General features: G+C 52.5%; 1 protein-coding gene across 6 annotated transcripts in view; it reads right to left on the reverse strand.

Moving 5' to 3' along the window:
• The window catches only part of AGAP1 (ArfGAP with GTPase domain, ankyrin repeat and PH domain 1), a 513333-nt gene extending 495275 nt beyond the window's left edge, over positions 1–18058 (reverse strand). For 2 of the 6 annotated variants that reach the window (XM_073217945.1, XM_073217948.1), the window contains exon 1: positions 17413–18057. In XM_073217945.1, coding sequence (XP_073074046.1) covers positions 17413–17575 — 163 coding nt within the window. In that variant the 5' untranslated portion in view covers positions 17576–18057. Of the gene's footprint in view, positions 1–17412 lie in introns of all 6 variants that reach the window. The other 4 variants (XM_073217947.1, XM_073217946.1, XM_073217944.1 and 1 more) reach the window with 3 other exon arrangements.
• Between the last annotated feature and the right edge of the window lie 5494 nt (positions 18059–23552).

The following is a 23552-nucleotide window of genomic DNA, read 5'->3' on the forward strand; positions in this document are numbered from 1 at the left end:
GCGCCGACATCCCGGGCCACCCTGGGCACTGCACGCAGTTCAGTAGCATCCCTGGTCCCCACCCACCAGACGACTCCTCCCCAGAGTGTGACAACCAAAACTTCCTCCAGACATTGCCAAAGGTCCTCTGGCAGGCAGCACTGCCCCTCCCCCAGAAGCCATGGCTCTCAGCCAAACACTTGGATTTACAAACAGGGAAACTGAGGCAGGGGCCACAAGGTGATGTGGAGAAACCTCGCCCCAGAGCCCACCTCTTGTGCCTGCTGCTGAGGAACTCCAGATCAGCTGACTTCACCTAGAGGGGTTAAATTTTTAAACTCTTTATAAGAACCAAATAAGTCTGATTCTTCTGCTCTTTCCTACTGGCCTCCACCTACAGCCTCCGTGGCCCCGTTAGTGTCAGACCCCTCCCAGCCTCGGGGACACGGATGGCAGGCCGTCTTTCTGAAAGTCAGGTGCTTTCCCCAGTCACTGTCAGCAGCCGGCTGAACTGAAGCCCCAAGAGGAGACCCCCGCCCTGCTGGCAGGAGTATGAGACCAACAACTGACTTGGAAAAGAGTTTGGCAGCTTTTTAAAAAGTTAAATATATACCCACCACATTCCCAGCCACTTCACTCCTCAGTATTTACTCAGGAGAAATGAAGCCCATGCCCGTTTGAAGAATGGTACGCAGATGTTCACGGCAGCCTGATTTGTAAAAGCCAAAGGCTGGAAACAATACAGTGAGTTCCCCCACAGGATAAACTGGGGTAAATCCACACAATGGAGCACTACTTAGCAATAAAAAAAGAACAAACTATTAATATATACAACTTGGATGAATCTCAAAATCATCACAGTGAATGAAGCCAGACCAAGAAAGGAAAGGATCTTATTTCTATTAAATTCTACAGAATGCAAACTAATCCCATCACAGAAAACCAACCGGGTCAAGCAGCTGGGGGCAGGAGGAAGGATGGGTCACAAAGCGGCAGGAGAAAGTGTGGGGAGGGAGCATGTTCAGTAGCTTGATTGTGGTTTACGGGAGCATGCGTCTGTGAAGACTCTTCAAATTGTAAACTTACAATATGTGCAATTTCTCTTAAATTGTAACTCTCCACAGTTGTAGAATAAAATAAATTGAGTGTGGGAAAGGCACTGCTGCTGTAAAATGAACAATGATTCTGACAGTAACTGCCAGCAGCTGTCCCTGCACACGAGGTACATACGACCCTACAGGTGGGTCCTGCCTGAGTGTGTGGGGACACACTCCCCACCCTGCAATGCTTCCCAGTCACCCAGGGACGAGGCCCCATCGCCCTCACCTAGCCCGTGGCCATGGGCAGAGTGCCGTGGTCAGTCCCCACACAGGTGGAGAATCACAACTAGCCCCCACCTGAGAGTCTGGCCTGGAGCAGAGTACGAATCTCCACTGTCAGCAAATGCCCTGGAAGGAATACCAGGGATGCTGCCAGTGGAGCACTGGATGGGTATCAGAACCGCTCTTCTCCGGGCAGTGGGCCCCTGGGCAGCCCTGGCTGAGCCACACCTTTCCCTCCATCCCAGGTGTCCCCGTATGGTAGAGAGATGGTGCCAACTGACCCATCTAGTCCGCACCTGGGGTGGGCAGTGAATCATGTGCCAAGCTCCCAAAATGGAAACCTGGCCCTGCTCCCCGCCACCAGCAGCCTCAGGGGCCGGCACTGGACTCTGCACTTCCCACTCAGCCACCTTGCTTTGCATGACCTCGGGCAGATCACTCTGATTCTCAGGGCATCGATTTCTCCCTTTTATGCTAATTATAGCTCAGAGGAAAAGTAACTTCTATTTAAACATGTTAAAAATTAACTGTTCACTGGCATCTCCATTATTAAAATGTTACATAATTCATGCGGCTTAAATTTAAAAGCAATAGTTTCAGCCAACCCAGATGAAAGGTGTTGCAGTTTCTAAACTTGGGTGAATTGTCAAAGCACACTTTTCAGGGAAATTCTTCCTCCACCCAGACTGCGAAACTGAAATCACAGGAGGCCAGCTTCTCACTGCGTCTCTTCCTCAGGCAATCCAGCCTGAGGCAGTCAGCGTCCCAGCACCACCAAACCTCAGCAGTGGGGTCAAGAGGAAACCAGGGGCTCTTTTCTTCTTTATAACTTCAGAAAGTAAGAGACAGAGTGTGAATGTGAGTTTCAAATCACAAACTGTAATCTGCAGGAAGGGTGTAGACAACGGACAGTGCCCAGTGCCTCTGCAGACCTTGGCTGACCTGAGCGGTTTCCCTTCTGCTTTATTAAAACGTTAACTGTGGGAGGCTGATGTCAGTGAGGCAGTCCTGAGTTCAAATCCTCACTCAGCCACCTCCAGGTGAGCGTGTATTTGGACAAGGCTTTAAACTCTAGACCTGGGGCTCCGGACCAGTAAAATGGGGGTGCTCTTTGTCCCGGAGTAAAATAACCAGGATAAAATAACCTAAGAGCACGTTAAGCCTATAGCATGGGGGCCCCATAGACGGCCACACTCGATAAACAGTTGGTGCTCCTACGGATTTTATTAAGTGAGGGAAAGGAAAAAAACCAGGAGGGTGTTCATGAAATGTTTCTTAGAAATTTCTGGAATCCAGAGCAGAAGCAGCTGTCAGAGATGCCTCCAGGCAATGGTGTTATTTACAAGGCAAACCCGCGCCCGCCCGGCTGCTGGAGCAGAGCTGTGCCAGGTCCTCGGGGGCGACCAGACTCTGCCCAAGCCCCACCCATCACCAATGGCTCGGGACAGCCTCCCCAGATGTCCCCGCAGTACAGTAGCTGTTTATGTCCTCTTCCTAAAAACAAATTCACAGCCACCCACGGTCATTGGCAGCACTGTGGGGAGGGGGAAAACTATGGCCCCCTGGTCAGTTGACAGTGGGCACTGGGCCTGGCACTGGAGCACTCGGTAACCAACCATGAACAGGCCGACTCCCAACAGCTGCTTCACTCGGGGCTTTCCAGGTACGGGGGCTCGGCTAAAACACGACCACGCGTGACCGCAAGCCACTCCACCAGTGAAAGAGCAGGAAGGTCTGGGGAAAGGCTCAGCCCCAAAGAGTCAGCCCAGCACAGTGTGCGACCTGGCTGCCCAGGGGCTTCAGGGAGAAAGAATCGAGCAGCTGTTCCTGCTCTGGCTTCCCGGTCACAATGCACGCAGAGAAGACAGCAAGAAACATTCTCTCACGAAGTCCGTGAGCAGGCGGCTAGGGTCTCGATCCAATGTGCTGCGTCCATTCAGCGATGTGTCCTCTGCCAGTCCTCATCCCTTCCCATCTCTGCTCAGTGTGGACAGAGGAAAGACCATCAGCATGGACTTGAGTCAAGGAAAACGAGTAAGTGCTGGGCTTTTGTTACAGGCTTTGAGTCTCAGTGGCCCTGCTCATATGGACGTAGTTTCTGACAGCTCCTAATGAGGAATATTCTCAGGAACATCGTATTTTCACACCAACAGAAAAACTGTTGGTCAAATAAATTCAACTTTCTGATTAAAGTTCCTGTTTTCACGTCCAGAAAGCCAGAAAAGTCAACACTGTAGTCATCATAGTTTAAATCAGGTTGTTTAAAATATTGGAAACCCAGCTTTAAAAACCCCAGTATCTGAACCCAACAGGAGTTATGTAGCAAGAGCCAACCAAACAGTAACCAGAGAAAATGGATCTTCCAAACACAAGTTTCTGGAAAAGTTCACTGTTGTTCGCTGTGCCCAGTATCTTCCTACAGAATTCTTAGATACTATGTGGTCTGGCTTCAGCAGGATGGAGAAATCTGTTCTCTAGCACTAGGGGGTATAAGGCCCTTGATAAGCAACTGCCAGGCTCTCTATGGATGAAGCAGAGATGCCGGCCATGTGGTCCTGCCCTCCTGGGGAGAGACATCCCAGCGCATGAACACCTGCACAGAGAGAAGCACACACACACTAGGTGGGGTGGCCAAGGGAGACTTCTGGGTCCCTGAGAAGTGGTATTTAAGATAAGGCCTCAGGAACAATAGGCCTTTTAATAGCTGGAGAGAGCCACGCTGTCAGGAGAATTTTAGTTGCTACAGCTGAAATCATCCAATGAAGTGGACAGGCAAGTCATCTATAAGCACCTTCTCCCGTCCTTCACGGGCCAGGCTGGAGCATTGTTTTCTAAACTGAACTCTTAAGAACTAAAGGCCCCCTGTCCCAGCAGCAGATGACATGTCCCAAATGTAAGCTTTGGGGGGAAATGCAGTAACTGTGAGAAAGTGGGAGTGGAGAGAGATGGACGGACACGCAGAGCCACCTGCCTTTCTTTAGACACCTGCCACTGGTAGAGAGACAATTAAAGAGGTGACAACAGAAATATATTTTGCCATAAATTCCCTTCAACTGAAAGCCTGGATTCCGAAGAGAAGATCATGACAAAATGGAAATGGAAAGCCTCCCTCGGTCAGACGCGCAGGCAGGCTCACTAGAATGGAAATGTGGTGTGGAGACAAAAGCAGGGCTGAGGGCGAGGCATGGGACAGAGCGACCCACGGACCAATATAACCTGTAACCTGGGTGCGCCCGGAGGGGCACTCCAGGACACGGGGACGGTGGTACAGAGCTGTGGTGGAGGTTGTGAGAGACGACAGGGGAGGAATCTGCTGATTCAGAACCCCAAAAGGCCCTGTGGTCCCAGGCCAGCTCTGGGCAGGAAGTGGGGAGAGCGGCAGGGGGTCAAATGAGGAGGCAGCTGGTGACTATTAGCATATCGTGAGGTCACTGCTGGCTGAAGGACAGCCCAGAAGACATGCCCCCTTTGGGCACACTCCAGGGAACATGAATTTGGCCTAATCAGGTCCTATAACTAATACTGTATTAACACTGCAGAGACAAGAATTACTCTGTAATTCAGTTCCCAGTTGAACTTGAAGATGACTCCTATTTTGGAGGCTGCTCCCTAAAACTCATGAACTGGGGAGCTGACTGGGAGCTGAATTAGACTCCCAGGATCTGCCTTAAAGCCAGCCATACAGCCATACACGCGACACTCATTCACCACACCTGCAGCACTGGGACGTGCTGATCACAATGACAGACCACAGGGCTACAGACAGCTGCACATCTGTAGTCCAGTCTGCGGTTAAGTGTAAGGGACCAGGGTATTGTAGAAATACTGGAGATTATTATGGACAAGTTTTCTTCCACACACCCCTGTACACACTCAGGTGTGAGAATGAAGCCTTCAACATGTGTGCATGTTACACAAAGCACACAAGCGCTAGATCATCCCTGGACTACCCAGATTGTGCGCACACACACACACACACACACACACACAACAGCTTTCTTTCCCTTTTCTGGATATTACTCCACTGAGTGAATTTTCACTCCCTGAGTCTATTGGGGGTTGGAGTGGGGACCCAGAGGGAAGCCTATGGACGAAACAATTCAACACAATACCGAGGCAATCTGACCTCATGTGACCATCTCCACCTCCACCAGACCAGGTCAGTTTGGGGACTGAGGAGCAATGGATGGGGTCCTGGCAGTCACCTTAGAGACAGGACGAACCTTGAGATCAAAGTTCAACTCCATGGATTCTAAACTCTGAAACAGAGGCCTAAAGAGATACATGCATTCCTAAGGGTTCCACGGCGAATCACTGAAGTAAGCGCCTGTCCTGTATCCCCAGGCTGGGGTTGTCTGTCCCCTATAGGCCACAAAGACTTATCAAGACCATAATCCTCCATGACATCACTCTGCTTCCAGGAAGTAGTCATGGTGTAACTTGTTCCAACAAGAAAGCGCCTGTGTTTCGTATCAATACATCAGTTACTCCTAAAACCAAAGTCCAGGGACCCACAGGACTCCGTACCATGCCACCCCTAATACCACCCAGGCCCAAAGAGGGACTGCCCTCCCAAACACACACACACTCAGCCACAGAATTCAAGTCTGCATTCAATTCAAAGTTTCCCTTTGGGTTTAAGTGTGAACAGTTTCCCTTTGGGTTTTCAGTTCAATTGTTCAAGTTGAATGGATTCAGCAAAAGAGCTGTCCTTCCAAATCCAAAGTGAAACCAACTTCCCCTGCAGAGCGAGACACCCTCACTCTGGATCCGTGCTTACTAAGCACTCTGCCCCCACAGTGCCACCAGCGCACCTGGCATCTGACCACATGACACCCTGACTGGCACCGTTTGCAGAATTCCTTTGGATTCCAAGCCAAAATCAGAACAGCCTTGGAAAACTCTGTATCCTATAAAAATGCTAGCTAAATTTGCCTCTGGACAGATGGAGAGATACACAGAACAGAGAATTAAGATAATGGGTATATAAGAGTTCACTGTAAACATTCTTTCCTCTCCTGTGTGTTTGAAAATTTTCATCACGAAATGTTGAGAAGAGTTCCTCCTTGAGTTGTGGCTAATCAGCAAATTTCATCTCTTGGTTGTAAAAGATACTACTTACACAAGTTGAACTCTTGTTCACAGAAATCCCTGACCCTAGACTAGTGGCATGCCCCTTCCCCGGGGAGAGCCAGAGGAGGTGCCTGCAGTCCACACTACGGGTGAGGGCTCCAGTGAGCAGGCGAGCAGCCGGCTCTTACCACACTCTGCTGAACACAGAGTGCCCGTGTTCACATCAAGAGCAGAGCAGTGCCCACCTTCCCAGGCCAGTACGATCACCCCACTCTCCAATCCTGTGGTCCCCAAACAGGCCACCCGCAAAATGAAAAATCTGAGTGTGCCGCTTCACCCTGCACTCCATCCATCAGAAGTCAGGATTCTAGAGGAAACAGAGGCGGTGATGTCTAAGTCTGGAAGTCTGAGCCACTTTCAGGACAAGCGGCACTCGCCGTCTAGGCGGGGCCTCAAAGGCTACAAGCCCAAAACCCAAGGCCTCCTCATCTGAGCATTACTCGCAAAGATTCTCCTGGCAAGCTGGGAGTCTAGGGAAAGAGTACAGGGCTTGGGGACTTGGAGGGGAAGAAACCCCTCTAGAAGCAGGCTATGGGCAGCAATATGTAATCTTTTTTTCCCCCCACATAAGAAGACCAGAAAGGCACACACAGATTGAGAAACCCAGGTAAAACCAGTTTCCAAGGGAAACTGACAGAGTGATCTCTCTGGGCAGAGGTGACAGTGTTCCAGGGCCTCCTGCTGAGAGGAGATGGCATGGGGCCCTGTCAATGCCGCCCTCTACTAATGTCATCAGCTTCCCATCTTCTGGGACTCCAAAGGTCTTCCTCCAGGAGCCCCAGGGCCTCTTCGTGGCACGCCTTGCAGCTCTCCTGGCCCACTACACACCCAGCCCAAAGCATTCACCTGCCTGTCCTTGCACGACAAATGGCCGGTTCCCCTCTGTGGTCCTGGCACCTGGCTCTACAAGCCTACAGATAAAAGCCATTAAGTGAAAAAATATACACACCTAACAGGTAGTAGACAGAGATACAGAGTCAGACATAGACATGAACAGATCCATCAGTCAAGCACCATGTGGCACAAGCTCCATATCGCCCTGAAAAAGGGCAGATGGCCAGACTACCTGGCTAGGCGAGCAGGACCTGAGGGGCCACCACAGCCCAGGGTCTGTGAACAGAGGCTCAATCATGTATGTCACCCCTGTGGACCTGCTCAGTTCCCAGAGAGACTGATGCACACCCATTCAAGATTTGCAGAGGAGACAGCTGCAATACCTTCCAGATGCCTGCCTCCTGGCCTCTGCGACAGCTGAGATGAATCTATACATCCAAGCCCATCCCCCAAGGACGGGGCCCTCCTGTACAAATCCTGGTAACAGTCCTGTGGGGCCCAGATCTCACTGCAACTAAAGATAAAAATCCCCTGCAACATGTCCCACTCCTGTGTTCCCAGGAGCAACCCCAGGCCTCTTTGCGCTCCCTCCATCGCAGACTCACAGGCAACATCAGGCTGCACCTCTTAGGGCCCGTCTCTGTCCCCCAACTCCCTGCCCAGGCCCCATCTTCCCTCACGACAGCACTAATATCTCAGTTTTGAACCCTCCCTGCCAGTCCCCTCCGCCACCATCACCGGCTCTAACCTGCATGACATCAGCTGAGCATCTCGGTGCTCCCTCCCCACAGGGAAACCCACTACTCACGGGTTCCTGCTGCCCAACAGAAGAATAAAAGGGACCCCAACCTGCTCTCAGAGGCCCACCAGGCTCTCCTCCCTCATCCTGGCCTTCCCGGGCCCTGCAGGCTGAGAGATTCAGTCTGCAGGTCCCAGGGCTATTCTCCACCAGCCAGGAAAGCCCTCCGCAGCCCAACTCCCACCCAGCTTCCAAGTCCGGCATCCCATTCCCTCGCAGGCCACACTGCCGGTGGGGCTGCTGCCCCTGTTCATGTCTGGGACTCCCCAGCAGACCCAAACGCTGCACGTGGCCCACGGCAGGTGCTCGGCAGAATCCTGCTGTAGGTTCTCACACAGGCCACGTCCCCTGATGGACACTGAGACCAGCGTGCCCCTCCCCAGCCTGGCCCTCAAAACAAACATTTGCGTTAGGAAGCCCCTGGAGAAGCTCACACACACACCCCTCCATGCTTGGCATCTGCCCCTCTGAGCAACCCGGTGCGGCCTCATCGGTCCTCTGCCCGGCCTCCGGAGGGGGATGGGCAGCTCCAAGACACAGAAGGAACAAAGACAAAAACCCTCAAGAATAACGGAGTCGGTGACACTTCGCTTTCCTTTTTCTCTTTTGTGTCTTCCACGTAACTGCTACAAACAAGAGAAACTGAGAAAGTGCTGATAAGTAACTACACAGTCACAGAACAATTTAAGCCAAGAGTCGAAAATGAGTTTCCTTTCCAATACCAAACAGATCCGAGGGTTACCCAAAACCCAGGACGGAGGTGGTGGGGCAGTCGGGGCTGGTCGGGGCTGAGCCAGGGGGGAGCCCTGGCCGAGGCCGATCTGCAAGAGGCCACGGCTGAAGGAAAGCCCCTTCTGCGGAAGAGCTTCACTCACACAGCTCCATTTAAAAAGCAGCAATTACTCAACAAACAAGGAAGTAACAGTCTATAGAAAGTCCTGAATTTAAAAAACCCAAGGTCTAAGACGGTACTTCAGCGCTTGTTCGGGAAGCAGCAGCTAGAATGACTGAACACCAAAGGAAGAAACAGCAGCTTTCCTGCCATCAGCGTGTCATGAAAAGGTCCCTCAGGAAGGGCACCCCCAGCCCGGTGCCCGCCCACCCACGGGGCAGCTTCACGATCTGCTGCGTCCCACCAGGGTAAAGGCAGCCTGCCACTCCCAGGCACACACCCGACAGCGGCAGGGACATGTGGCCCCAAAGACACGCACACTATTCATACCAGCCAAAAATAGGAAACTACCCAAATGCCCATCAACAGTAGGACAGATAAATAAACAAAGGCATCACAGAGGAATCGCTCCCTGGGCAGCCACCTTCTGCTTCTCGAGTTGGATGGTTACACGCATGGGGTCAGTTTGAGAAAACGTCCTCCCTTACGACTCGGCATCTTTATGTATTTACTGTCTGTGTTAAAAAAAATGTTCAGAAACTTAGGGAGTTTGAAGTGGTCTCAGTCCCATCAATCCCAAACCCCAAATTCTAACACATGGAGAATCAGAGACCCAGGTTTGATTGTCAGAACAGAAATGGAAACAATGCCTTTGTTTGTTTGTTTGTTTGAAATCGAGTGCACCAGCCTGAACTAACAGGGGCGGCATGTGAGCGGCACCCCAGACCTCTGGAAACAACGAAGGGCGGGCAGACTGGGTGGGGAAGTGCCCTCCCTGGAAAATATGCTGATTCTCCCCTCACAGAAAAGGACGACTGGAAACACAAACAGCAGAATTTCAGGACAATCAGCCCTCTCCAAATTCAACTTCTCTGTCATTACAAAAGCTGACAGGTAAGGAGCTTGCCTACAGGACCGCATCTTGCTGACGGCCGCCACGTGCCCTCACACAGACAGCATGCTTCTGGGCTTGTGTGGAGAAGTAAAACACCTTTCTGGGAACGGAGGAGGGGCTTGTTTTATTGCAGGCATTCACAAAATAATTTTTTTTCTAACTCCTCCCTTTCAGGTATCCTCAATACTGTTGGTATGTCCCTGTCAACCAAAACTCATGGGAATGAAACTAAATTCACTTCCTCCAGACATGTTCTCCCCGTAAGTCCATCTGAGAGAACGGGAACAGTAGCTTCAGTGAGGCTGCGTCTCACGCTGGAAATCGACATGGCTCTGTGTGTGAGAGCCGGCTGAATGCTGACGTTTCTAAGACCAGACATAAATCATTTGTGAACATGGCCGGCAAGTATTTGGAATTCTTCTCCCAGAACCATGAAAAGTGTTTCCCACCCTTAGAAAAAGTAGGAAATAAAAAGCCGCTTCTAACCGTGATGCTAATGACAACCAGACGGCATGAGCAGTTTTAAAGATCAGACAGTTGCTTGTGTAGAAACACTGCACAAAAACGCCAACACTACAGCCCAAAAAAGACAATTCCATCAAACAGCGGGAGAAGTGCAAGATCTGCAAATGAGCCCCTGATTAAACAAAAACACCCATCTGTCCCCCGAGCTCAGGGTGGCCACCTGTTCGGGTTGGTGGCAAGTCTGATCACCAGTGGAAGAAACAATCTCTGAGGTATGACAGTCCCCTCTTGGACCCTGGTCCCCACCCTCGAGCCTATATTTAGTCTGCTTTTTCTGGAAAATGTCCTGACCTCACACAGAGGCAAGCTATTTGGCTAGTTATTCAAAGGGTCCATTAACCACCTCTTCTGGTGGGGGTGGTATTTACCCTCCTTCCCTCCCCAGCCACAACCAAGACACCCCCTCTGGCCTCGGTCAGCTGTGAGCAGGGAGGGTGGCAGTGGGGGGTGAGGGGAGTTGGACCCAGACTACAATGCCAGCCCTGCCCCTGGATGGGACATCACTGCACCTCAGGAAAGTCCCCACCCTGGGTGCAGACTTCCCACACCATAAACGGGAACCAAAAATCCCTCTCAGCTCCTCAGAAGCCGAGCTCATGGAAGGAGGTCCCCGCAGTGCGTCCAAAGGCTCTCACTCACACACACCCCAAACCCCCACCCCGGGTGGAAAAATAGCAGATGCTGCGGAGATTAGAGATTAACATCTGTGAGGTGCATTTGGCCTCTCAGAGAAAAGTACTTAACAAAGGGAAGGAATTATGTAGCTAAGCACCAGATCAGAACCCCGAACCCTGGATTTTAAAAGTAACTAAGCCTGATCCGCTTTGCCAAACTCAATCACTTAAGAGAAGAACTCAAACTGCAGTGCTTGGCCAAGGGTGGGGGAGGAGGGCACAAGTTTGACCGCTGGGAAAAGTGAGACAAGACTGAATGGGTAGTTAAGACAAACCAGAGTGAGACTCACAAACTATGAACACCTGCAGGGCACTGAAGAAAAAAGGAGGATGCAAAGTAAGGGATTTTAGTCTTAACCAAATAAAAAGTCTGGTTTGGACAAAAAACAGAGGTGGTAGCACAAGGCTGCAGGTTTTGTCCGGAGGCTCCTGCAGCTGCAGTGGTGTTTTCTCCCTGAGTCACTTCCTTCAGCACCCCCGCCCCACACGGCCCTTCCAGGCCGCCAAGAACATGTGGTGGTCCTCTTCCACAGAAATGCTCCGTAGCTCCAAAGCAGCGGTAACAAAACGCACCACCTGCCAAATCATCTAAACATACAGGAGCTCACCTCAAAATCACCCGTCTCCAAAAGACAGGAAACAAAGTCCACAGAATCACAGACCGGAACTTGGAAGAAAAGTGAAACATCAGCTGGTTCTACCTCCCTACAGGGCTGCCTTGCCATTGTCCACCCCCACCTGACCACTTCCCCCACGGCAATCACTCAGCATCACACAGGTGGAGCGACATGGATTTGATTCCACGTGGTCCTTGGTTTAAACCCTCCTCCACCGTGTTTAAGCTGTGTGACCCTAAGCAACGCCCCTGAGTGCTGACTGCCACTGCAACCCACAGGGAGGACGAGGAAGCCCTGCCCACCACCTGACAGCACTGCTTGGACCACACATCAGCGTGCTGGCCCACAGCAGATGCCCCGTTTCCCCGGAGCGCCTATGGTCCACAGCAGTGCTTCTCCAAGTGCAGTCTCCAGACCAGCAGCCCCAGAACCTTCTGAAAACTTGTTAGAAAGGGACACTCCTGCGCCTTGCTCCAGACCTACAGAACTAGAAACCCTGGAGGTGGGGGGCCAGCTGTCTGCTTTTTCCCAAGCCCTCCATGAGATCTGACTGCACGCTCAACTTTGAGAGCCACGACTCTCAGTGCGACACTGAAGATACGACGTTATGTCAGCCACCTGGTCTGTCACTCATCGGTGCTTGTCAATGATACCAATTCTTTGTCTGAAATCCAATTACACCCACCATAAAGAAACACTGACCTTTTGCAGAGAGCTGGCTTGACAAAGTTGCCAGGATTCAGCCAGCAGGTCTTTTTCTTCTCCTACACACAGGAAAGAAAATCTCACGTCCGCCCCAAACAGCACATGGCATTTAGTTTCTACCCAAGCTAACCCACCAGATCCAAAAGGTGCCCGTCTGAACGTCAGTGCTCCTGTGACGAGCTTCGAACACCTGCACTTCTGCCAGGGGATAAACACTGTTTGTATTATCGATAAGGACCAAAAAAAGGACCCAAACCCCAGGGGAAATGTTAACCCTCTGGCAAGTCAACACGCAACCCCTGGGCATCCTCCGGGGCCCGACGCAACACACCGAACCACTGAACAGACAAAGATGAACACGGCCTGGTTTCGGCCCTCACGAACACCCAGCCCTTCAGCTGGAGTGGGTAAGACGAGCCAAAGGGGCCTGGGAGGCACAGAGCAAGCAAACCCTAACTGGGGCTGGGAGAAGGGCGGGAAGGGCCACCGGGCCTGTGGAGGCGTCAGATAAAGCATGCTACTTAACCTGGAAACAACACAAGCCAACGGAGAATTCTGTTTGAGGAGGAGATTGTGATGTGCGTATCAGTAACGAAAAGGCTCCATGCCTGCCACCTTTGATTATACTTGAAATATTTCAAATATAGTGAGTATTGGCAAATAAAAACTATGTTCATCCACGGCAGCAAGGAGATATTTGTTCCCAAAACATGATTAAATAAAGCAGAGTAAATAAACTTCTGTGTGAAAACACTCTTAAATAGTTTGCCATGGTGAGCGACTTTGCAGAGAGTGTGATACTGTCAGTGACGTGTAGCGTTCTCACACTCCTCTTGTCCTGCATAAAGGGAACCCACGTCCGGGATGGTTTGCACATATGGCCTATGGGACCCGTGAATAACCAAGAACTCCACTTCCATCACGTAAGGAGCTAGAGGGCCAGTGCTTATCCCCGCCCCCAGGCAAGCTTCCTACCCTTTCTGGGCCTCGGAGGGGGCATCTCTGTCAGGGATCCCCCCAGGATGCATTAATGTCATACAGGGTAAGCACTTAGAACTCTACTGGACACAGATGCTCAGCAAAGCAGCATATGGTGGGATGAAGTGGGGTACCCCAGCCCGCCTTTCTAGGTCCCCCAAATGCCAGGGCTCAGCCCTGAGTCCCCCTTGAGAGTGCCCTTACCAGGGACACCAGGCAGAGTTCTCCCGCCAAGGACTGGGCCCTTGTGATCTCTCCGGAGTCCTTGGAGGAACCACACAAGCCACCTGCGGGGCCAGTGAGGAGCCTGGTCCCCTGGTCCACTCCTGGTGAGGGCGGAGCACCAAAGCCGGCTGGAGGCTCCCCGACTACCCTGGCTGATCAGGCAGGTGGGTGGGTTATCACGGCATCAGACTTCTGCTGTCGGCAGGGTGAATTACAATACGCAACTGCTAATAGAAGAAGCTTTATTCCAAAAAGAACAAGCTTTATTTAACGAGAAAGGCAGTTGACTCATTCACCTCAACCTCATCAACCCCATATGGACTTTTTTAAAGAAGGAAAAACACAGACACGCTGTTCACACTGGAGGCATTTCTGGGCTCAGAGTATGCGTGCTGTGGGGCTACAGCTGTGGGAAATCTGAGCAGGGAAAAAACAGCCCTGCGTCCTTAAACTCCAGAGCTTTGGGGGAAAAGAAATCTAAGTCTGAAATAAAGACTTGAAAAAACACTTCCTTGGGCAAGGTAATGTTTTAAGACAACACTGAGAACAAAACCCCTTTTGCCATGCCCCCAAACTGGGGTCACAGTCCCATTCTTATTTGGGAATCTTGGTGAGCTCTTTTAACTAACATATATACAGTTCAGTCCATCACAGAGATTTTCCCAATCCAGACCCACTTGGAATCTGAGATGAACATTAACCAAAACATCTTCCCTCACTCCCACAGCAGAAATTCCTGAAAACACCAAAAAACAGGGAAATTTTACATAAATTAGGACACAGCCAAATGCTCAAATATTATGCCAACGTAAGAAATTGTATTCTCAAACATTTCTCTTAACATTAAAAAGTGCTCACACTATGCTAATCAAGCAGTTTTGTTAAGTATGTCTCCAGTTCCACACTTGTACACAGAGGCGGTAGGGGGAGGCTAGCTGGATATCCTTTAAAATGCAGTTTTCCCTGTTTGGTAGGACAAATGATTCTTAAACTATTTGCTATGATATACATATACTTCCCCGAATGGAAATGGTTATATTTTAAAATTCAGAAAGACTTAACATTTCACCACTGTAGCATCTTAATCCTCGAGGTGTACAAGCGGGGGCAGACTGGGTAGGTTTCTCACAGTTACAGTAATGCCCAGGTTGTGGCGGTGGAGGGGGGGGAGGGTGCGGGTGCAGGTTCAGTTACCACACTGGGCTCCTCCAAATGCACCTGCAGTCCCCATACCCCATGGCAACACTCAGGCTCAGTACAAGTGAATAACCTACAGCCTACACAACTGCACAAAATTGTTTCTGCATAGTTCTCTTCTCACTGTAAAAATGTTGTCCTGCCACAATTAAGCAATCCGATTCTCAACTTCCAAAAACACCAACAACATAGCCATAAACCACAACCATATCTTAAAATTGGCACAGAATGGGACAATACCTCATCACACCAAATGAACCTGTATTTCATTAGAAGAAACAATGTTAAGTGCTTTGGGAGGCAGACCTGGGCTCTCTATTAAAATGATCCTTTGGTTCAGACCAGACTTTGAATGACCTCAGTGTGGGCCATCAGCTGCCTTCCAGAACGAACCTCCGTCCTCTACGACGACGGTTAAGGAAGCTGGCCCACATTCTCTAACAGGGTGGGTACCACCACACAATGAGATTGAGAATGCACGAGTATTTGCTAAAGTTCTATACAAATGACAGGTGGTAGCACTGTTGATAATAAGGCAAAGAACAGAAGCATATCTGAATGGCTCTCAAGCCTCATTAAATTTAACAGCCCTGACACAATAGTCATTCCTTTTTCTAACAGAAAAAATAATGGCATCATCAAAGCCCCAAACAGGCTACTTTCACTGATTCTGAGTCTTACTAAAAATGACAAGGATTCCAGCCAAGAAGGGGCCTAATGTCTATCATAAACATAGATATCGAACTATCAAAACCATCATCTAGGAACCACACAACACTTTTTTTAAAAAGAAAAGAAAAATGAAACCACATCCTTTTGCTAGAAAGTTGAATTGCTTTGCTGGAAGTGCTGGAGACCCCGAAGTTCGGCTTCAAGAACGGGAAATGAAAACGAGGCATCATGAATCACGCTCAGCCAGAGGTCTTTGCACAGTGGCACGGCACTCTCAGCCAGGTGTGTTCAAGGCACGGCAGCGGCTTTCAGACTGTTTCATCATACTTCTGTGAATGCAGCCAGAGAGCTGCAAAGAGACACGTGAAACAAGTAGAGTGCCCCCTCGCTTTGACTGAAACAGAAAATGAGTTCAGGCTCTATAGGAACATTTCTGCGACATCGCCCGGCCATCAGCACATGCGTGCAGGTCCCCCGGCCCCACCGCAAGTCTTGTCAGAGTACACTGGAGCCTCTGCTTCCCAAGGAATCTGAAGCATCTTAAATTGCCAACAGGGAGGCGGGGTGCTTTGATGGCCAGGTCCCACATAAGGCTGGAGCACTGCTCACTCAGATCCTCCCTGGGAGGTAGCGACTCCCCTGTGTATACAGTCCGCCAATCAGCGGCCTGGCCAGGACACTGTTCGAGTCCACGGGGCTGCCAAATGCCAGGAGGATCAGCGCACATCCCCCTTTTCTCTCTATGGCTGAGTGTCAAACCAAGCCACCTGGCTAGCAGGGCAGTCTGCACACTGCCAAGGCAAAGCCCTCCTGTGGCCCTTGCCCTGTACATACAGAGGAGGGGAAATGGGCGACTGCCTGCGGCCAGGCTTCAGGACACACTCCTGGCAGGCCCTGGAACGTTCTCAATGTTCCTCAACAGCAGCCCTACCGACACTTGGTTAGAACAGTTCTGTATTGTGAACAAGCCACTCTACAGGCTTTGACCATCACTGGCCAACAAAGCAAAAAGACTTCTGACTGACTGTGGCTGGGGTACAACTCCACATTCCACATTTACGTGCCACCTGGTCTCCCAGGTGAATCTTGGCAGGACCAAACACACAAACTGAGGAGCCAATCCTGAAGCCTAGTAGCATGAAAAATTGGAGCCACTGCTAATCCCAAGGGAACACAAGCCCCAGAGGAGGTAGAACTCTGCCAGACATCTGGCAGGGTCACAAGCCTTGCCCGGCATGCAGGGAAGGTGGGTTTCCTCCAGGCAAGTGAGAGTTGAGAACCTCAGGCTGGGGGACCCCCTGCCCTCCTGGTAGGTTTGTTGCTCTCGTTTGGCCCAGGATTTCCGGCAGAAAACACTCCGTGGAGATCAGCCTTTGCACAGGGCCAGGTGGACCTGCACCAGGACACTAAGCTGCCTGCAGCCAGGCTGGCTCTGCATGGGCTGGGTTCAAAGGCCCCCACTGTGCCCTGAATTGGGCAAAGACACGAAAGGGGATGGCCACCCCGCCTAAACGCACTGGCCAGAGTAGCAACATTTCTCAAGTCACGTCTTCAACACGGCCCTGCAAGACGCTTGGCCTTGGCCTGGTGACCTGTCACGGTTCGGTGGCGCCGACCTCTCCCCTGCCCGCAGGCATTAGCTGGGCCGGGTCGCTCGGGTGGCCCAGTTCTCGCCGCACGGAGCCACTTTGGCACGGGAAACTCTACTGCCCATGATCAAATCGACGCTGAGGTCCCTCTTCTCTGGGAGGGCTCGCGCCGCGCTCGCCCGGCCCTCGGCCTCCCGCTCGGCTCTCGCCCGGCCTTACAGGGTGAGAAGCACCGCAGTGCTCCCTCGGCGGGGCAGCCGCGTGCCACGGCCCGGCGCGTGTGTACACACTCACGCACCCCCGCGCGCGCACTGGCCACGCCGGGGGCGCCACTCCCCCGCGCCTTTCAGAAGCCCCGCGGCGGCCCGGCCCTCACCTTCGATGGCGATGACGTGCTCCCGGATCTGGTTCTGCAGCACAGGCTCCTCCACGCGCTCCAGCAGCTCGTAGATGGAATAGATGTTGGGGTGGACGGACTCGAAGCGCTGGATCTCGGCCCGGATGGCAGCCGAGTTGGCCAGCTGCTGCTGGTAGTTCATGGTGCAGCGCCGCGCCCGAAGCCGCGCGCCCCCCGCCGCCGCCGCCCCGCGCCCCGGCGCCCGCCGAGCCCGGGGCGCCGCAGCCCCCGGGAGCCGGGCCCGCCGCCGGCGGGCAGAGGAGGCGCGAGAAGAAAGGAGCGGGCGGAGCAGGCGCGGGGCGGCCCGCGCGGACTCAGTTCATGGCCGGGACGCGCGGCCGGCGAGCGAGCGGGGCCCGGCGCCCCGGGTCAGCGGGCCCCCATGGAGCGCGCCGCGGCGGGCGCGGCCAGCCCCGGAGGAGGCTCGCTCGGGCGCCTTCCTGCGCCGCAGCCGCTCCCACCCCTAGGCGCTGCCCTGCCGAGCAGCCATTAAAGCGCAGGCAGCCGCCGCGCTCCGAGCGCCGGGGCGGAGGGCCGACCCCCGGGCAGTGGCCGCGCCGCTCGGGCGCCCGGCCGTGGCGTGGGTCCACGCGCTGCGTGCTGCGCCGCGGTCCCAGAGCCGAGCCCGCCGTGCGCAGCCCGCCGAGCCGGGACCGAGCCGCCGGCGCCGTGCAAGCCGCGGCGCCTGCTCCGAGCGCCGCCCGCCGCCTGCCCGGCCGGCCCCCTCCCTGGCACGCAGGGCTCCGGCCCACGTCGGCCCCGCCCCCGCCCGCCCGCGCGCTCGCCGCCCTCCGGCCGCCGCCGCTGCGTCGTCCGCAGCGCTTCCCAGCGCGCCGGATCCCGGGGAATTGCGCCAGGCCCCGCCCCGCGCTGCCTCTGGGCTTCCTGGGACTTGTAGTCCGCGCGCGTTGGCGTCCGCGCCTGCGGGGACCGCGGGACGCGTGCAGCCGGCCGGGGGACGAGGCGAGGGACCAGCGGCCCCTCCGACTCCTGCGCGGTCGGCCCTGCTCGGCCTCTCTGCTGGCCCCGGCCCGCCCCGCTCTCCCCGAGCCTCGGGACCTGGGAGGCGGCGCGCGACCTCGCCCGCGTTTTGTTTCCAAGCGTCTGGCTTCTAGGAGGCTCTGCCACTCGCCGTGCCCCGCCACCGACTTTGCTGGCACTCCCCACACGCCCCATTTTTTTAACTTTCTGCCTCTTTTTCTGAAAGTGACATGAGTGCTTCCTTTAAGAGACTAAATTTCTTCCCGAAGGCGAACAGCCTCCTCCGCGGCGGGGGCGTGAGTGTTCACACTCCACGAGTGAACTGAAGTTCAGACGCGGACGTGAGGTTTCATGAAATACCGCCGAGGCTCCCTAGGCATCCTTTTCCTTTAAAAAAAGGAAGAAAGAAAATGAGATACGGCTCTCAAGCTGCAGCCGTTTGAGCGCCGCTGCCAGCTCCACGTGGGTTTCCCCCCACCCCAATCCCCGAGTAAGATCAGCCCCGGGTACCCACGGAGGGGACCGCGCTGCAGCAGCGGCCCCAGCGCACAGAGGGCCCCGTCCCTCCAGTTCGGAGCGAAAGGGATTGTTGCCGAGGTGCCGAGCGTCGGGGCCAATCGGCGGCCCCACAGGCCTGGTTTGTGCGCACCGGACGGGTGTCTGCCCTCACCCACCAGAGCGGCCTTTTGGAATCAGAAGTCCGCCGCCCTGGCCTCGCCGACCAAAGGTCGCTGAGCTGTCGCCAGGTTCATATGCATGGATGATGCACCCAGGTACCCAGCGTCGTTCGGTCACTCTCTGGGCTCACAATTCCCCACATGTGCAGACCATCGTCGGCTTTCCGGGCCTTTGCTCATGTCCGTCCCATCCCGGAGTCCCAGCAGGGTCCCTGACACACTTAGGCAGAACTAGCAGCCCCATCTGTGATTTCCCTCTGACTTTACCAAAGCTGAGATAACAGCCACGGTGGCCTCATTTTACTTCACCTCTCATCAGTCATTGATCACTGCCTCTCCTTGAAGCCCCGTGCTTCTGGCTGCTGGGGTAACAAGCTCACCGGGCTTTCCTACTTCCTGGCTTCTCAGTCCCTTTCCTGATACCTTCTTACTTCCCTAACCTCTAAAATACTAAACGGGGAGGCTCCGCACTAGGCCTCTACACTTTTTCATTTGCACTGATCTCTGTCTTGTGGCTTTGAATACACAGACAAGTCAATGAATTTCACATCTCCAGCCCAGCCTCGCCCATGAATGACAAATCCATATCCAATTTCCTCAACATTCTCTTGGATGCCCGCTGGCTATTTAACTCCGCTGTCAAGCTGAACTCCTGCCAGCCCCTCCCCCGGCTCCTCCGGAAATTTTCTGATTCCCAGTTAAGGGCAACTTCAGGCCTCCCTTTGCTCAGGCCAGCGACTTGGTGCTCCTCCTCCTTTCACACCCCGAACAGTGTCAGCTGCACTTCCAAAGCATCCAAAATCCCACCATTCTTACCACTCCTTAGCACGGCTGCTCAGGTGGAGATCATCTTTCCTCTGCTTACTGCTAAGTGATTCAGCTAGCAATTGATCTCCCTGCTTCTTTGTGCCCTTTCAGTCTACTCTCAATAGGGCAGCCCTGGTGAACCTTATAAAACCGAAGTTAGGCCATGTCACGTCTCTGCTCAAAACCCTCCCATGGCTCAGGGTGACGTCCACCTCCTTCCTCGGGCCTCCAATAAGCCCTGTAGGCATTAGCGCCTATCAAAAGCTCTGCAGGGTCCGAGCTATCCCCCCACGTGTAAGCTAACAAGTTGGCCTGCCACAAGTTCGTGGATGCTGGCAGAAGACAGCCAACTTCTGGGTCAGAAAAACAAAACTTTATCATTTACAGCAGCAGCAGTAGCTAGACGACTCACATTTTCATGGGCTGGCTCACTGATCCCCAGTTTCCAGAGGGCCTTGAGGGAGGGCAGATGCACAGATAGTGGGTGCACTATAGGAGAGGAAGTGTGAGCTTGGATAACCCCAATCTTCTGTAGGGACAGTAGGCATGTCTTCCCTCAGTGGTGACAGGAGGCACTGTCTCTACTGCCCGAGGCTGTTGCTCTGCAAACATGCTTGAGAAGATAGTTCAAAACAAAGGCAGTCCATGCCTCTGGCCCCAGAGTCCAGTGAGGGACTGTAGCCTGCAGCTCCTTGGCATCTCTCCACTGCAGCATCTCTGCGTCGGCCCCTTCTCTCCTCTTCAGCCAAGCTCTCTGGTCTCCTTGATGCTCCTTAAACACACCAGGCACACTCCCCGCTCAGGGATTTGCACCTGGTGCTTCCTGTCAGGCATGCTCCTCCCCCAACATCACCAGGTCCCTGGCTTCCTCCACATACTCACTTTAAAGCCACCTTCTCAGGGAGGCCTTCTCTAACACCCTATATAGAATGGCATCTCTCGGCACCAGTGCTTCGTGGCTTGCCTACTTGCTATGGCCGGAAGAATAATGGCCCCCAAAGATACCCACATCCTAATTCCTTAAACCTATAAATCTGGCGTCTTACATAGCAAAAGGGCTTTGCACATGTGATTAAGTTAAGGGTGCTGAGATGGGAGATTATCCTGGATTGTTTGGGTGAATCCCATGTAATCACCAGGGTCCCTGTAAGAGGGAAACAGCAGGGTCAGGGTAAGAGGAGATTTGAGAACAGACGCAGACAGAGAGGCAGAGGGAGACTAGAAGCTGCCACACTCCTGGCTTTGAACATGGAGGAGGGGGCCATGAGCCAAGGAACATAGGTGGCCTCTAGAAGCTGGAAAAGAGAGTGGATTCTCTCCCAGAGGTTCCAGAAGGAACACAGCCCTCTGCACCTACTTCTGACTTGTGACCTCTAGAGCTATAAGATAATAAATACACTTGATTTATTTTTTCTTAACATTTATCTCTAAGACAGTACAAACTTATTAATCTTGGGTATGGTCTGTATCCCCTCCTAGAATATGCACCCCACGAGGGCTATGATTTTTGTCTGTTTGTTCCCTAGTCTATCCTGAGTACCTATTGAAAGAGGGAAGGGAAGCAGGGCGAGACCCAGGAGGCTCTCAGGACCTCGGCATTGGCCCAGGATGAGCTGCTTCCCAGGCTGCGAAAGAGCCCCTGCTCTCGGCTCCCGATCCCAGGTTTCCGCATCAGATGAAAGAAAAAGGACACAAACTCCATAGTCCGAGCAGGTTTATTGCTAAACCTCAGAGGGACCCCTCTATTCTGGCGAGTAAAACAAAGGAAAAAAGAGTGCCACTCTAACTGGCCAACAGGCCTTTCTGGCCAGAGTTTTTGACAGGCTCTTTGAGAGAAGAGGTCAGGGGAAAGGTGGGCTTGTGACCTGCTGACAGGTCCTCTGGAGAATGCTTGTAGCCTAGGTAAGATGACACCCAGGTCTCTCTGAGATGGTGGGTGGGCTTATTCAAAAAGGCGGTACTCCTGTCTGGTTCTATCACCTGTAAGAAGTGCCTGACACGTAGTAGGTGTTCTTTGATATGCCTGTCAAACGAAGGGCTTCCCTGTTAAATTGTAATTTTCATGAAAACAAGGACCTTCTCTCTTCTACACAGTGCCTGGTCATTGTAGGGGCAATAACTATTAAATGAGTCAATAAATAAACAAATATCTCTCCTACCATAAGGTTCCCCTCTCATGCCAGGCACATAGTAGGTGTTCAATAAATATTAGCTTAACTGAAATCCAAGTTTTCTAGTAACATGAGACCCAGTGATATTCACCAGGAAGTTACTTCAGATTCATCTTATATGACCACCGCCAGGCATTCTGGCCATTTTTTATATGACAGCCCTTCTAGGGACTTTAATCTGTGAGTGAAGACCTCACTATGAGAGCAAGCTGGCTCTCCAAGTAGTGAATTTCACTACAAGTAGCAAAAAAAGGCCTGGTGATCATCCCATTCATTCATTCATTCATTCTCTCAGATATTCATTCAACAAATCTTTTTTTCATCACCAGCTATGTCCTGGGCAAGGTGCTACTTCTAGAAACACAAAGATGAAAAAGATAAATGCCTGCCTTTGGTAAGCTTACATTCCAGGGGACTATCTGTAGAAGGAGCATTGCTTTTAAGGTTCAATATCCGAATCCGACTCAGACTGTGAGCAGACAGTAAATAAGAATAGCTATGGAAGCCATAAAGAGCCACCCTCCACCACCCACACACAAATATCCAGTGGCTAAATTAGAGACGGATGAATAATTACGGTAATATCTAATTAAAAGTGTGAATTAAAGGCAAGTGTATTAGTGACTAGCCTTAGACATATATGTTCTCCTGAAGCACAGCAGTGTGAGTTGTATCCTCCATAAGAATCATTTTACAGCCATAACTTTAAGCATAAAATGCTCCCCATCCTCAAACCCACATAGCTGCCCTTATACATAGCTACATAGCTGTTCCACCTACCTTATCTCTAAGAAGTGTTTTAGAAAATTCATGAAACATTCCGTCTGTAGATTTTGGTGAGCTTTATCCATTTGCCTGAGCTTGAATGGATTTCATCAGATTACTTCACACACTTGGTGGGAGAGCTCTGAGGTTTTTGATGTGTGTAGCCTATAATACTTGACTCATCGCATGGGGTCATCTGCAGAGAGCTGTGGGAGCTTTGGAGAACGCATGTCTCATAAAAGCTTTGGGCTCCTTGTGGAGGTGAGGAGGGGTCATACTGGGGCAGGAGAGGAGAGTGGGAATCAGGAGGAGGCGGGATTCAGAAAGTGCAGAGACAAAATTGCCTTATCCTGCATTTGCCCCTGGGCAGATCTTCCCCTCTCTGGAGAAATGACTCTGGGGTAAGGCCGGAACACACACCAATACATTTGCAGTTTTACAGACACGGCTGATGGCGTCTGGCTCTCCTGGCGGTTCACCTGTACTCCATGTAGCCCTCCCTTTCCTCCCAGCAAAGCCGCCATGCTAGACCAGGCATAGATAAACTAAACCAAGTGTGTCTCTTACTGATGCTGGAAGTTCCAGAGAACAAGTCCCAGTGAGCAGGCACGTTTCAAGCCTCTGTCAGTCTTCACGCCTTCACGTCTGCCAGCAGGCCCGGGGCTAATGCAAATCACAAGACAGCCCAGAGTCAGAGGAGGGCAGCACTCCCAAACCA

The sequence above is a fragment of the Manis javanica genome, chromosome 12 (assembly GCF_040802235.1).
Source record: "Manis javanica isolate MJ-LG chromosome 12, MJ_LKY, whole genome shotgun sequence".
NCBI lineage: Eukaryota > Metazoa > Chordata > Mammalia > Pholidota > Manidae > Manis > Manis javanica.